This window comes from Talpa occidentalis, unplaced genomic scaffold (genome assembly GCF_014898055.3).
Source record: "Talpa occidentalis isolate TD23 unplaced genomic scaffold, MPIMG_talOcc4v2.1 talOcc4.7, whole genome shotgun sequence".
NCBI lineage: Eukaryota > Metazoa > Chordata > Mammalia > Eulipotyphla > Talpidae > Talpa > Talpa occidentalis.
The window spans coordinates 111,588,267-111,604,005 of NW_023605083.1; the positions used below are offsets into that span (position 1 = coordinate 111,588,267).

At 42.7% G+C, this 15,739-nt stretch overlaps 2 protein-coding genes across 2 annotated transcripts in view; one reads left to right on the forward strand and one right to left on the reverse strand.

The window, feature by feature from the left end:
- The window catches only part of ANKFN1 (ankyrin repeat and fibronectin type III domain containing 1), a 577,395-nt gene that overhangs the window by 542,840 nt on the left and 18,816 nt on the right, over window positions 1-15,739 (reverse strand). Inside the window, exon 2 of the mRNA XM_054689196.1 lies at window positions 1,797-1,886. Within this exon, the coding sequence (XP_054545171.1) occupies window positions 1,797-1,886 (90 nt within the window). The remainder of the gene's footprint in view (window positions 1-1,796; window positions 1,887-15,739) is intronic.
- TMEM100 (transmembrane protein 100) lies at window positions 9,372-14,949 on the forward strand. The gene is made up of 3 exons (XM_037494949.2): window positions 9,372-9,455; window positions 12,037-12,180; window positions 13,706-14,949. The coding sequence occupies exon 3, from the start codon at window positions 13,771-13,773 to the stop codon at window positions 14,173-14,175; it is 405 nt and encodes a 134-aa protein (XP_037350846.1). The 5' UTR covers window positions 9,372-9,455; window positions 12,037-12,180; window positions 13,706-13,770; the 3' UTR covers window positions 14,176-14,949.

A 15,739-nucleotide genomic window follows, 5' to 3' on the forward strand; every position in this document is an offset into this window, starting at 1 on the left:
AACTTAAAAGGCGGATCATGAAGTATAGTAAAGTTGGGAAATAAACACTAGCTACAATGCACTGAAATTACAGAATGATACAGATTAGCAAAAACAGCAACAAAAAAAGTGATAATAATAAGTCACTTAATCTCTTCAGGATTCATTGTTCTTAAGTTTAAACTTTTTAAAAAGAAAGAGTTAAAAATTTCAGGATCCCTTGCAGCCCTAGAAGATAGGCATCTGGGACTTCTTGGCTCTCTTTTGCATAAAACTTTTAAATGTGGGCACTTTTGCAGCCTACATGTTCAGGGTGTGCAAAGGTTACTGGGAGCACCCGGGTCAGCTGCCTCTGACTGGGGGGCAGGATGACAAATGGAGCCTCATGCTCCACATTTCCATGGAACAGGAGATCCTCTCATCTGAATGCAATCTGGACACTAATTCTTTCTGCTAAAGGGATGGAGGAGATGAAAAATCGGCCCGCTGCAAGTGCTAGAACACAGAGGCAACAGTGATGGAATGCCCCGAGTGTAAAAGGAAGTCATAAAGTAGGTAAACAGGGATGGAGAGAGAGGAACAGAAGCCCTTCTTGACACTAATAAATGGCTGGAGAGGCATTCCCCGGGGTGAATTAGAGGGAAAACATCTCCTTTGTAAGAGTGGCTGAGACTTACCAACACCAGGAATTCTGAGCAGTTGCAGATGCAAAACCTACTAATATCCCTCCACTGATATTCAAGGTCAGGAAGTAGACATCTCAGCACAGAGCAGAAAAGAACCAGAACAAAAGAGGGCACAGAGACTGAAATGGGCAGCTCAAGGACAAAAAATATCAGCTGGGCCCAGGGGAGAAGACTCCATTAGGTGTGGCAGAGTCTGTTTCAGACACGGGAGCATCACTGAGATGGAGAGCAGAGGTTTGGCCTTCAGGATTATCCCATGTGACGCAGGCCTTCTGCTTAACTGTTGAGTACTTGTGTTGGTCTCATTCCATACAAAGGGTCCAATCATTCCCAACACAGTTTCCTGTATTTATTTTGTTCCTCGTTGAAGAAATTCTCCAGATACTGTTAGAGGATTATACCGTTTGGGTAGACCTGATCTTCGATGCTGTTCAGACTCTGTGCTCAGAGAACGCAAACAGGACAGCAGCCTCCCCCAGTTCATGTCACAACCAGACCTCTTTCTGCACCTCACACAGCTCTCAGTCAACAACTTGAAAGGTAGTGAGTGGCTGGTGCTATTACCCCCATTTTCCAAATGAGGGAGCCTGAAGCACAGAGGTGCTACCTGAATTGTCCACAGCCACAGCTGAAACAGTAGAGCTCACCCAGATAAGCTAAAACTTAGTTTTTCTGACATCTTGTGCTGCAATAAAGTTTTGCTAAGGAAATGTGAATTCTGTATCTACTACGCCTCAGGTACATAGTAGAGGACACCAGGATACAGTTTTCATGCCCCTGCTCTCACAATCTTAAAGGAGATAAGCAAGCAACTAAGAACTTTGCATATGATTTGGTGAAGGCTTTGATGTATGTGAGCACAGCACAGTGTTCTCAACCAGGTACAGTTTTGCTCCTCAGGATGTGTGCCAATGTCTAAAGACATCTTTGGTTCTTACAACTTGAGTGCAGGGTGCTACTGGCACCTAGTAGGTAAAAGCCAGGGATGCTGCTAAACATCTCTCCATGAACAGGACCGATGCCCACAATATAGAATCATGTACCCAAAGCTATGCCAAGGCGCCAGGGTGGAGAAACCCTAGTTTAGATCAGTATGGAGACCGGGGGGAAGGGAACGCACACCTACCTCACCTGAAGACAGGAAAGGACTTGCCAGGGAGAAGACTGTGCTTGGGGTAGCAGAAAAGATGAGTAGACATCCTCTTGAGCATGGACCAACTCCTAGAGAAGGAACCAACAAAGCATGAGAAACAGGAAATACTATGTAGTATTTGTAATCTGTAGCTTGATCCAAGCTGGAGCTGAGGCTGGAGAGAGTCAGGCTGAGGTTCCTGACATTTGATGCAGGGGACACACTCATGGGGATAACCAGAGCAGGGGATGGTTGGATCTGAATACTTGATAGCTTGCTATATTTGCATCCAGCAGAGAATCTCAAACTTCATTTGGGATATAGATTTTAAAAAGTACAGATTCTTGACTATCCAGTTGAGTATATATATGCATGTGCATGTGTGCATGCACGTACACACACACACACCCCAAATAACCAGAGAGAGTGAAGCACTGAGTCTGGGGTGGAGCCTAGAAACCTGCATTTTTTTTGCAGGCACCCTGTGCAATTGCAGGTGATATAAATGCTCCCTGATGTGTGGATCCTATTTGATGGTTTTGATGATGATAAGATTGTTAACCCACTACAAAGAAAACAAAAAGGAATTTGGGGAAGAAAGCAATGTATAGACTTATGCTTTTTTCTGACCCATAACGTGAGGCCAGGGGCGGTAGCGGAATCCACTGTGTTAATGCAGGTCATGCAGCTGCTCCTCTCTGGACTCTCTGGCTTGGGGAGGGCTGGGAAGAAGAGGCACTGAGGAAACGCCTGATCCATGTGATCTGAGCACACCCTCTTGGCAGCCTCTGGGAAGCCCACTTGCTTCTACAAAACCTGTCAAAATTCTCTGTCCACAGCCTTGTTGGTACAGCGGTACCTGCTTCCTGTTCCCAGGGAGACTCACCCTTGGGCTTTCCTATCAGTCTTCCCTAAAGTTGGCTGCTCTTGTGTCCTGTCACATAAAATTGTGAACCGAGGTCTCGGACTTACGTCACGTCATGTCAGTGGCCCAGAGGAGGGCTCCACAAGCAAGCATTCTGGCCCCTGCTGCTGGACTCCCAAGTTCATTTCATCTTTTATTGTATTGTTGACCTCCTTGGACACCCCGCACGCCTTACTGCATTGGCTTTGGCTCAGTGAGAGCAGAGATTTGTGTGCTAACACAGCAGACCTAGACTTTCTGATCAAGACTGATGAAAACCTTTGCACTGCAGCCCGTCTCTGAGCCAGAGGCCTGAGTCTTTTCACAGGGAAATGGATGAAAATCCGCAGTAAGAGGTCAATGACTTTACTGACAGATGCTGCAGCAGGGAATATTTTTTTTTTAAAGAAGCTTCCTACAGCTGTCCTGGCAGCTTGGGCAGTAGTGCTAGCTATTTCCCCAAGTTGTCTTCCCTGTGTTCTCTGATACTAGGAGCCCAGATAGGAGTTTTAAAAATAGAATAAAAGGAAAGAATAGTAAAAGACCCTGAGATCTGACAGTGGGGCTCTGAGAGCTTGGGTGATTTGCCCGAGGCCACAAAGAGGAAAGATTCAAATCCAAGTTTCCTGGCTTTCAGTTTAGGGCTGTTTTCATTGCACAACCATAGTGGAGAGTCAGAAATGTTAATTTTATTGTGGAAGCCATCCAAAACCTTACCCTGTGACCCTGGAAAAAAAGATCAAGTCATATCAACCCTGTAAAGAAAATTTTCCAAACTAAGTTTAACTTAGAAATAAATAGCAAGAAATAAGTCAAGGAGAGATGTTCCCCCAAGACAACTGAGAGCCCCAATTTGGAAGTCATCCATGGTTATCTGTGGCACATTAACTGACCAGGTGCAAATAGCCAATTAGAGTTGAAAGTGGTCTTGGTGAAGACATTAATTTGGTGAAGACATTCAGTGCGTACCAATGGGAGAAACATCACGTACTCATTCTGTGACATGCACTGTCTCGGAATCATTAGTTTTAGCAAGTTTTACAATTGCATTTACAAAAGCAATAATGCCTGTTTCCTGTATAGTTTATGTAAGTAAACAAGAAGGAGACAGCAGAGTGCCATCTCCTGTGTGAAGCAAGACTTAAAAAATTTTATCTAAAGAAAGAAAGCAAGAGATCTGCTGTCTGCATTGTTCTGTAAGATAAGTTCGTAAGATAAATAGTTCTATTTTGAACTTAGCTCGGTAGAGCAAAATGGTTCTGTTTCCCACCACCCACCCACGTTGTGGACATCAAAGACTTTTTAAGGGGATAAAAAGGCTTCCAGTTTCTTGAGCTGGTCCTATTCTCAATCAGTAGACCACTGTAAAGGTTTTGTGGGAAGGTGATTGCATGTTTTTCCTGGCAGAACAATAATTTCAAAACCCTAGAGTTTATTTTAGGGTGAGTATAAACTCCTTATGAGCAACAGAAAGCACGCACATAATTTGAACGCAGAAAGGATATTCCATAGGGATTAGAAATAAAACCTGGGAGTCAAAAAGGCATTGGGTCTAGTTCTGGGCTCCCCTGTTTTCCAGTGACTTCTCAGGGCTAATCTCTTGACTTCTTCATTTGTATTATGAGACTATTTCTAACCCCTATCACTTGGATTATTTGTAGTAAATGAAATAATAAACTATAAAAGTTGTGTAGAATAAAGCAGGTGCTCAATAAGCATTTATTATTAAGTGGAAACTACCTGGGTCCACCACGTAAAGACCAAAAAAAAAAAAAAAATGCCAATTATAATTGAATACCCAGTGCGCTTAACCTTAAATGTCAAAACATTTCAAAATAATCTATTTGAATAATGACTGTAATTTTCAAGTTTCTATTTGACTTTTATTGATTGTTCATTAATTTGGTGAAGACATTCTAAGAATGCATAATTGTTGATATTACCTCAAAGACTTTTTGGGAGATTTTTCAGGGATCATACTGAGCCCCAATATGAAAGCACATTAGCCCCAAACGTGAAATTTCTAAAGAAGTTCATTGTGGACTTAGACTGCCATTTATTTTTTTAAGTGTTAACTCGTGGGACAACATAAAATTAGTTCTTGGTAAAGACAAAGATTATTCTCTACATGTGAAGTGGGGAGATAGGAACTTTCTGCATGTATTCTTCTAAGTGAGCAGTACCATGGTGTACTGATCAATGGAGGAGAAAAATTTTCATTCCCCCAAACATCTATGGGATGCTTTTGCCATGCTACCTCTGCACAAAAAGAATTGCCGAGTTATGCTCTTGTTTTTATGGTATTTACAACTGAACTTTCACATTGAATCAATATTTTCTTTGCATATAGCCAGCACAATTAAAGGCTCTAGTTGAAATCTTAAAATACTTTTCTTGTTCTATACAAAATGTTAGCAATCTCAAAATATGTGTTTATACTGCATATGTGCCAGCAATTGTATGAATAGGTATGGAATGAAGTGAATGATAAGTTCATTCATCATTTGAGTGGGAAATTAAGCTGCGAGACTATGATAGCATTCTTTGGTATCTCAGACAATGCTTAGTAGCCCAGCAGCAACACCACCTTCTCTAGCATCTGTTTCTCTAGTGGAGAAGTGGAGAGCTATGTGAATAAGATTAAGTACACATCTTTCACCCCATTCCTATTCCTGGCCCTGGCTCTCGATGTCTTCTGACAATATCAAGTCATTTATTCTTTGGCTTTAAAAACTTACAAACTTACAAACTCCTTTCCCCAAATAACCTCCACTTCATGAAAGGTATTACCAAACATTGCTGGTGAATTGAAAACCCACCTGTATTCAGATGTCAGTATCGACCGACCCCAGCACTCCCACCTGGACAATCACAAGAATTTCTTAAGGGTCCCAGTCACATCTCACACCATCCCCATTTTGACTCTCCACCTTGCCTCCTAATACTCTATTGCCAGGCTGCTTTCAATAGTGCACAGAACTGAGGTGCTCAAAACCACCTTGCTATTGAAATAAAGTCCAAAGTCTGCATTCAGACAATCATCTCACTGTAGATCACTTCCCATCTTTTTTTGACTGCTCTCTGCCGGCTCTCCAGAATGGACCATACTAGAAGCTACTCAAAGCTCTCTGCAGACTTTGACTGGCACTTTCCTGAGCCATTTGTTGAATGTCTGTGCTTTCTACCTAGAATCACCTTCTCGCCTTCCCTACTTATAATGCCAAATGCCTGTCTGTTTGACACTTTCCCTTCACCTAGACCAGACTGATTGTATGTCCCCTGGGCCTCACCTAGGAAGCTATTCTTTTCTCTTACAAAACCATCATCACATCGGTGGCACCGTGGCTTTCCTGTCCTCAGCCATAAGCGCTGGGAGAGCAGAGAACCATGCTTTGCTTGTTGTTTGTACTTGTTCAACCTGAACAATGAACCTGAAAGGAAGGCAGTATAGTATCAGTGGAACAGAGGTGTTCCTGAGGGCACAGGAATGGCCTCGGTGACTTCTGAAATGTCCCTGTGACTGTGGCATCTTCCACAGACTCTACTGGGACAGGAGCTGCATGTTAAACTTCCCCACATCTGCTTAGGAACTAACACAGCACTGACTCAATATCTAGATATATATGGGACAACATCCATGGTGTAATCATCCCAGAAGCAATAGATCCTCTTTTGCAGAATGCATTTCCAAAAAGAAATCCAGTCCTACCCCCCACCCCCATCCCCTAAATGAGACTTAGGCTCAAGTTAGAAATATACACATAATCTAATAAATACTATTGTAGTAAGTACAATACTGGAGAAGTCCTGGACCTAAATCCCAGCTTTGCCTCTTTTCCCATGGGCTAATATCTTTTCCCATGGGCTAATATCTAACCTTGCTGAATTTTAGTTTTTCCATCAGTAACAGGAAAAGAAAAATCCCCAAGATAGGGTCTTTATTATGGGTGGTGCATGTTACATTTCTGAAAGGTGTAACTGTGCCTCTTTCCTCTTCAAGATTTATTTATACAAGCACTGGGTATAGTCAGAAGCACAGGAGGGTGAGAGAATTCACCAGAGCCAGAGTAGGGAACAGAACAAGCAGACTGACAAAATACACTGCTGAGGGGAGCAGCGGGCACAGCAGGAGAGGTCTGTGTGCCATGTGGGACCCTCGTTGGTGGCCGGGGACTGAACCAGCGCTGCAGAGGCAGCTTCACAGCCCAGCACTCAACCGTTGTGCCACCAGGGGAGGCCCGCCTCTTTCTTCCTCAAACTAAAATGTCTTGTGGATTGACTCGGAATGAAGTACCCAGGTTCTGGAGTTTAACCTGGGGCCAGTGATTTTCTTTAGGCCTCCATTTCTTTTTTGAAAAACTAGAGATAACAAAAACTACTTGTGAAAATGTGCTTACCCAAGCTTAGAGCTTAAAAGCCGTGGTTTCAATTACATTTTTCACTCTTTAGGGGAGAGTCAGCACTGATGTGTGCACCCTGTGCCAGTCATCTTGGGGCCAGTGAGACACAACTGGGAGGCGCTGACCAGGGCAAAAGGCATAGTCTACTCTGTGAAGCCAACTGGCTTTTATGTTTTTAGAAAAGTTTACATCTTGCAGGGTAGTTTCAAATCCCCAGCAGCAGACTGACATTAAAATCTAGAAATTATATGCTGATTAGGAGGGGGTTGGGTTAGACACTGGCCCATCATTTTATGGACAGGTCAAGGGACACTAGTTACCAGATGCTAGGGGGACAGTATTTCTGTGAAAAGGCACAGAAGGGACCTCTAGTATCAGGTATCAAGAGGACTGACAAAGGGTGTGGTCATGCATGTCTGTTTCTTTCCCTTCCCCAGCAAAGGCAAACATGGTGGACTTCATTCTCACCTCAAATACATGACCCATCACCCACTAGGGGAGACTGACTCAAGTGTGTGCCCTTGTGTTGAGAAAGTGTTAGCCCAATTTGCTTTAACACTTAATTTTTGAGCTTCCTTATCTCAGGTCTCCAAGAATAACATATATAAGTATAAAAGATTTTGCAAGATACAAAGGGGCCATGTCAGGATCATCACAGTAGTGGCATATATTTGGATTTTGAAGCAGGAAAACCAATTTTCAACTGAGACCAGAATGATGAGTTCTTGAAGTGAGAGATGACTTACTCTGTCCTTCCTAAGATCCCATTGTGTCATTTGATTTTAGTGACTCTTTTTTTATGTTGATGTGATCTTCCATAGTTACTCAGAACAAAATGCGTAAGAGTAACCAGGATGCACATCCAAAAGATTAATATTTTCCTTGTCTATATCCACATGGATTTTATGAGTTTCTGGTACCTGGAAATGGAACAAATGGTAATACCAGCAAAAAAATAAAATATATACATATCTCTAAGGCACACACGGGGGTTCCCCTTGGCACTATCAGATCTCTCTATTGAATGTCCTAGACCTCAAATGAAAGTGTCTTGGCGAGGGAAAGGCAATAATAGCATGACCTATTATCCAAAATGAACATGCAAGCCAGATCACTTTGCAAAGTGTCCAGGATTCCAAAGCATAAATGCAGACACACCCTTAAAAGAAGCACTGGGAAAGAGAAAACTGGCCCAATTCCTGATTCTCACTGCATCCAATTGGACTGGGTGATGACGGAGATCAAAGGCAGGCAGCCACTGGACGGAGGGCTGGGTGGAACTGGCATCTTCAGAGCTGCTGGAGATTTGCCAACTCAACCACTCCAAGGAAAAGCAAACTGAAAGCAAATATGGGCGAGTAATCGAATGCACATGAGGGTCCTCTTCACAAAATGAAGTGTGTGTGCTCCCCACGGAGAAATTTCCAGATCTCCATAGCGTATATTCGGGGCAAATAGAAAAGCCTCCCTTTCCACACAGAGCCTGAATGTTGGGTTTCTACAGAAAGGAAGTGGGCAAAATGTCCTCTTTGTCATGGTCACCATCCTCTCCCCTGCCTTCCTCCACTTTCGTATCCCTTCACCCAAATAACTTTGTTTCTGGTCTTGTTTCTAAGTAAAATCAGATTTTTCAAATTTGGGTGCATTTTCTCCACAATAGCAAGTGTTCCTCACTCTGCTATTCATGATGCCTTTGGTTAAAAAAAAAAAAAAAAAAAAAAAGGTTGCCCCAGTGCCTCAATGATGTGACATCGTTTTCATGGTGCCTTGCCGCCCTCTGATGGGTTCAGAGCCCTGATAAGACCATGCCTCTGATTTCAGGGACCAGGTCCACAGAAGACACCAAGGGCCAATTTGCACCATTAATCCTTCACTACCTTCTCTCCCCTTATTTCTTGCATGTAAGGCTGAGATTAGTTTAACCTCCGACTGCCCACCCCCACACATTTCCCAAACCCCACACCAGCCTTGAAGTACAGAAGGAAGATAACATTTACTTCTCCCCTGGCTCACTGTAATATGGGAAGATAGTATCGAATGGGGACTCTGGATAGGGAAAACCTTGAAAATGAAAGCGTAAATAAGGAGATAAGGAGAGAAAAACAAAGAATATTCTTTTCAAACTCCATTACCTTTCAAAAAGTATGGATTACATTCTCATAGAGGGAAACAGGAGAAAGTAGAGCAGTCTTTAAGGAATTTTCTCTCACCAATTTTTCTCCGATCCCTTAATTGTGTTTAAGTCTTGTTGAGTACTTTGTTTACGGTCCCTAGTACCGTGATTTGCATCCCCCACTCTGGGTTGCCGCTGGCCGGAGCAGGCAGCTGTCTCAGTCTGACTCGGGCTGGGAAAGGTAAGGATCTTTGCCTTGCTCTTTGGAAAAACTGGGAGAGAAATGTTGAATGCTTACAGAGGGCTAAGGTGAACGTGGGGGGTATAGATTTAATTCATGCATTGGAAACTTTCAGAAAGTTCTCCAAATTTTAAAGAATCTCCTGGAGCCACATGTTTTAAAAGAACCAGAAAGATCTGAGCCTTCTGAAAGAAGGCTCTCAGAAAGGATACTGGTTGCATTGTTGTATTGGGGGCAGGTGTCCCTAAAGGGACTCCTAGGGATGTTTCACAGCTTATAGGTACAAAGTGGATGAAGGAAAAGAAAAAATTCAAAGACATCCAAGCATTGATTGCTAGGAATTCTCTTTGAATTTCCATTTGAAGAGGTAAAAGTAGATTAAAAACGCAGGTGTCTGAGCATAATGATAGACTTCTGTTCTTCAGGTATAATTTCTGCTCTATCTCAAAGCTTTGTACTTCTTTGCATTTATCAATGTAATCACCAGTTGTGGAGTCTATGCACATCTGTGTAGTGGCAGATGCATACACTCTAGAGAAGAATTAGGGTAAAAATGACACCTGAAGTCTGAAAAGGTGAAGCCTGCCTACAATGTCAGCTCCCTGTGGAGAAGAGGTACCTCTGGCTTCTCACTGGAGCAAGTTCTATTCATTCGCCTTTGACTTTGGTGATGGGGAACATGATCTTCAACAATTTAAGGTGGGATTCGGAACTTTGGTGAGCTTATCAGGTACTTTCGGAGGCCCTGGTTAGGAAGTATTGAGCAATTTCCTCCAGAAGTGATAGTTCGAGAATGGGAGGACTGCTGCTGTTTCAGAGGCTCCTTGAGAACCTCCACTCAATGCAGCCAGCAGCCCCCAATATCATGATCTTCCCAGGGCAATGCAACAAAGAGAAGTGCTGAAGTGCCTGTTCTAAGTGTCCCTTACCTTCAAGGCCATGTGATAGCACTCCCGGTGATGGGCTCTGTCCCAGCAAGCTGGGCTCCCCCAATTCAGACTCAGTCAGGCCTCTGGAAATTTTCAACTTTATTTTTGTAAAAAAAAAAAAAAAAAAAGCCCTCTCTCTGTCATTGTAAAGAAAGGGATTTCTGGTCCCTCTCCCTTTACAATGAAATCATTAATGTTTGGCTAGCTGAGGAGACTGGAAAGAGCAGGCTGTGTGAGAACAGAGGGGGAGATTCTGGGGAACATCCAGCCCTCTGCCAGCAGCTGGAAAAATCTAACAACTTGAAAGAGGCAAAATAAATCTCTTCCAAGATTTCATTTGGATCTGCAGGTTTCTCTAGTAATAAAAAGTTATTAAAACTTGCATACATTAAAAAAGAGAGGACGGATTACTTTTAACTAGAGGAGCATAGGGACACGCTTCTAATAGTGCCCCCACTTTACCTAATTTTTTTCCCTCTAAAAGACAATCTAGAGCCTTAAATTTTCAAATAACTTGCCTGTAAGAACGTTGTCTTTGGATGGGAAGGGTGAAAAATAGACTTAACTTTGCTGTTTGAGAGGGTGACATGTCAAGCCATATATGTTTGAATGTCTAAAATATCTTGCTCCTTAAAGTGGCCCAAGGAAACAGCCCATCAGCCGGGAGTCTGTCACAGACTTACTGATTCAGAATATACTCTTGACAAGCTCCCCATGGGATTTATGTGCCCATTAAGACTGGGGTTCAAACCACAGGTTTTTCTCTTTCTGTGTGACCTTTGTCAAGTTACTTAACCTTGCTGAGCCTCACTTACATACTATAAAGTCATTTATAAATTCATGTGTAAACTAGTGGAATCAATATCAATGCATGCACACTGTGTGCGCCATCCCCATAGTAGATCTCAGCAAATAACAGCGGCATGATGAGGGTGTGTAGATTTCAGCATTTCTAGTTACTCATCTCCTTGCATAAGTAGTAAGTAACCCTGTTTAAACCCAGATGACAGGGTTTCCCCTTTAATCACAAACATTTCTAAGTCCCACCCTGATTCCTAAATGAATTAGCATCAAGTAAGGGGAGTTTTAAGCTTCAGATGACCAGCACACACATAAGTAAAGAATACTGGGGAAACCTAGGAACAAGGATCTTTGCTGGCTTAGAGGCTGAATTCAGCTGCCTATGACTTCACAGCTGTTCCTGCTGCCCTAGCCTGTCTGTCCCTTCGGCTCTGTCCCCTCAGCTGGGTCTGCAACGCTGACTCGGGGATTTTCTTATAAAAATGCCTGATGGGTGGGAGGAAAGATGTGGAGGTTGGCTGGGGGAAAAATGAGTAATGCAAAGCAGTCTACTTAGTAATTGCTCTAAGGGAAATAAAAGTAAAAGCCGGCTCCTGTCTCTGGGGACTCTAGAATGATTTCTGACTTATCATGTCACTGGAGGGGGGGTGGGGGCAAAACTCAGAATCTGCTGGCAAGGAAAAGAACTAAGGAAAAAAAAATGACAGGGAGGGGCAATCCAGAGGGGGAGGAAATAAAAAGAGAGAGAGGGAAAGACAAGCGTCATTTAGGAACAGAGGTAGAGTGAGAGAAAGAGCTCCAGGATCAAAAACCCACCACAGGGTATTTTTTATATCTTGTCTTTTCCCCAGGGGAGACCTCTGTCTTGTCATTTTATTGACTGACGTGCTGTTCCAGGCTCTTTTCCCAGAAGTTGTCTGAAGAAGCTGCTGGGCTGCTGTTTCTTCCTGCCCAAGCCCAGTGGTTTCCCTGGTAATGGATGGCTTCTCTCGGAGGTACGTGTAAGGAGTGTGGGACAGATTTTCCTTTTTCACGTTAGCTTAAGTCTCTGCTTTTAAAGTGAAGTTTTGTTGTTTTTTTTTTTCTTTCAGACCTATCCTCTTACTAGTATCCTCTTACTGGTCAAGTATTTAGGATATGATTGGACAACAATGATTAATTTGGTGACTAAAAGTGACGTGCAGTTAGCTTTAACATTTAGCTTCTTTGTATAAGGAGTGGTATTTTGACCTCCTCAAGCCTCCTGTGAGGTTTGCTTTGGGCTGGAATTTGTTTTCAGTGGATGCTAAATAAGTTCACAAAATATTAATCTCATTAAAATGATCTCCAGTGTCTTCCTTTAAACTTTTCTGGCAACTGTAACGGCTCCACTCTTTAGCAGCTAGATGGCTCCTGGAGGACAAAAAAAGAATGACTTTCCATGTCTGGGCAGCAGACAAGAGCACTCACTGATTTCTCACAGACAGTTTTGCAACCAGATGCTTTCGATTGAGAGTCTCAGATTTTGTCCTGAAGCTTTCAGGTTCAGATGTTTGGAAGGATGTATCACAGCAAGTTTTCCACACAAGGACGTGGGGGCAATAATGAATTTGTCAAACTTTACTGAAAATCTAACGTGCATTTTTTTTAAACATGTCATGGTACATATAAAAATTCCTTGCTAAATTTAATGGAAAATTTGTGAATTGGCAGCCAGTGAAATTTTCTAAGAGTTTATTTTTCATGTAAGAAAGCACAAAATGATAGCCCATGATATTGTTGACCTGTTTTTCTTATTTTTCCCTTTTGAAATGGATCAGAGGAGATGGCCATATTTCAGATTACAAATCCTAGCCTATTGTCACTGAATTTTTGCTCAACTATTTCCCCACCTTGGGCCTTGCTATGCATAGATGCACACTGCACTGTGTTTAACAGTCACACAATAAAGACTTGGTGACTGCCCACTGATGTAGAAGGACATCATTTGTTCACTGGCCACTGGTGTTGAATGGATTTGGTGGACAGCTGAATGGGTGATAGTTTGGAAGGAACACATATTATGCCCCCAAACAGTGGCATGGTCTAAATTGTTATGAGTTGTGCAGTGAACTGTGGGAAGTACTGTGTATAATGTAGACGGTAGACAGTGTATATAGTTAAGTTTTGTATATGATTTCCTCTTGAATGAAGCTGTCTTCCATTGCAATGGAGGCTTTTCTGTATGTTTAGAGGAAAGAGAAGCAATAGACAAAACGGAAAAGCTTGTAAAACATTTGTAGACTGCCAGGGCATATTAAACACTGTAAAGTGCTTCCTGCTTTTTATTTCTTCCCTTTCTTTATGGTTATCTGCTTCATTGTGCTTTTTTGCCCAATGCAAAAAGAATGCAAACAATTAGGAGGAAAAAAATGAAAGTTGACTTTCACAGGCATCTGTGCCTGCTGGGAAAGAACATAGTGGTGCTGCCAGGTCTGTCCTGCCACTCGCAGGGCTCACTCTTGTGCATTTAACTGATGGCTCCTGTCTTCTCCTCCACAGTTTCCACCCTGGTGAGAACCCCCCCATCTAGACTGTGAACTAGTTAGGAATCACTGCCATAAAAAATGACCGAAGAGCCCATAAAGGAGATCCTGGGAACCCCGAAGTCTCCCAAGCCAGGGACAATGGAGAAGAAACCCACTAAGGAAGTTGTGGTCAACCCGGTCCCCCTGGTCAGTGAGATTCAGCTGACAGCCGCTACTGGGGGCGCAGAGCTCTCCTGCTACCGGTGCATCATCCCCTTCGCCGTGGTGGTGCTCATCGCCGGGATAGTGGTCACTGCGGTGGCTTACAGCTTCAATTCCCACGGCTCCATCATCTCCATCTTGGGTCTGGTCCTTCTGTCACTGGGACTTTTTTTGCTAACCTCCAGTGCCTTGTGCTGGAAAGCGAGACAGAGGAGCAAGAAAGCCAAAAGACGGGAGAGTCAGACGGCTCTCGTGGCCAATCAGAGAAGCCTGTTTGCTTAAGCCTGAATGAGACCAAATGGGATGTGTGACCTGAAAACTCTGCTCCCACTTCCTCAGCCGCTCCACCCAGAACGAGTGTGGGAGACAAGGGATGGGATCTGGCCGTGGAGCAGACCCAAGGCACGGGGGCAGATGGATGTGGGAGGGCATGAGGGTTCCCTTCTATGAGGAACAACTTGTGTCTTGTTTAACGACAAACTTAACTCTAAGGGCTATTGCTAAGACTGAAAAATCTGTTTTGTCTATGTGAAACATGTAGGGGTCATGGGAGGTTTACAGTATTAGACAACATTTGGTTCACCTTGGAAAGTAGCCAAGAAAAGATGCTAACAAAATCGGGCCATTCTGACACACCAGTGACCTGCCTCCAAAAGAAATCACGCACACTTTTCAGAAGTTTTATCATAAAAATATCTGCCGGGAGTCTACACTGCCCTGAACCTTGCCTACTTCTATGATTTCTGTGATCCTTTTTTTTCATTAAGTTGATTCTCTGGCATCTGTTTTATTTTTCACTTTCAGTAACTCATCACTGGTGGTACTTACTCTTGAAGAATAAACTAATTTTTTAATGTTTTAACATTGGACAGTTTGAAATGATTATAATGAGTGTCAGAAGTAAAAAAAAAAAAACAAGGTAAGAGGTGTAACTACTAGATGACATGGGGGGGTTTAAGTTAATATTAAAATAATCTAATATAGCACTTTTGATGATTTTTATATAAAAGTCTAATGTACATTTCATTCAAAATAATAAATACTCATTGCTGCTGAAACTTCTTAAATAGTTGTTTCTGTTGTAGTTATTCTTATTGCAATTCTAGTTGCTCAGCCCCTTGTGACTCATCTGCAATATCTCAACTTTATTTGTCAAGTGACCATTTACTTCTTCCTAAGTGGAAGATTTTTTTTTATCATGTCATTATTTTTTAAGATTGATTTATTTATGCACAGAAGAACTGGGATATAGGCCAGAGATGCAAGGGGTGAGAGGATTCTCCAGAGACAGAGTGGGAAGCAGAACAGGCAAATCTACTGAAATAAACTGCTGAGTGGACCAGCGGGCGAGACAGGAGAGGTCTGCTGTGCCATGAGGGTTAGCTCCCTGGCCTGGGATTGAACTCAGGCTGTAGCAGTGATATCAATGAGACTTAACCCCTAGGCCACCAGGGAGGCCCTATCATGTCATTTTTTCCCCATGGCTTCTAAAGAATAATATTAATTGTGCTTATGACATTTTAAAGGATCTCTATACTTTACAATTAGGAAATCAGTTCCTGGGGTCAGGAATTTTATAAAGTGTTGCTAAATGTATGTTATTTATTGAATCAGTCATGAACTCTTTGCTTAACACATGTTTTTGAGCCCCAAATATATATCAGGCTTTATGTAGGTTCCCAGGCTACTGAACTGAGTTAGTTACAATATAATGCAAATAACGTCACTGCTTGCATTCTGTGGACAGAGAGCTATTCTACACACAGCTGGGACTCTATCCCCTAACTCTAGCCAGAAATATCCCTGGTCTGTGTTGTTTAATCATGTTAAACTACAGCAGGAAGAC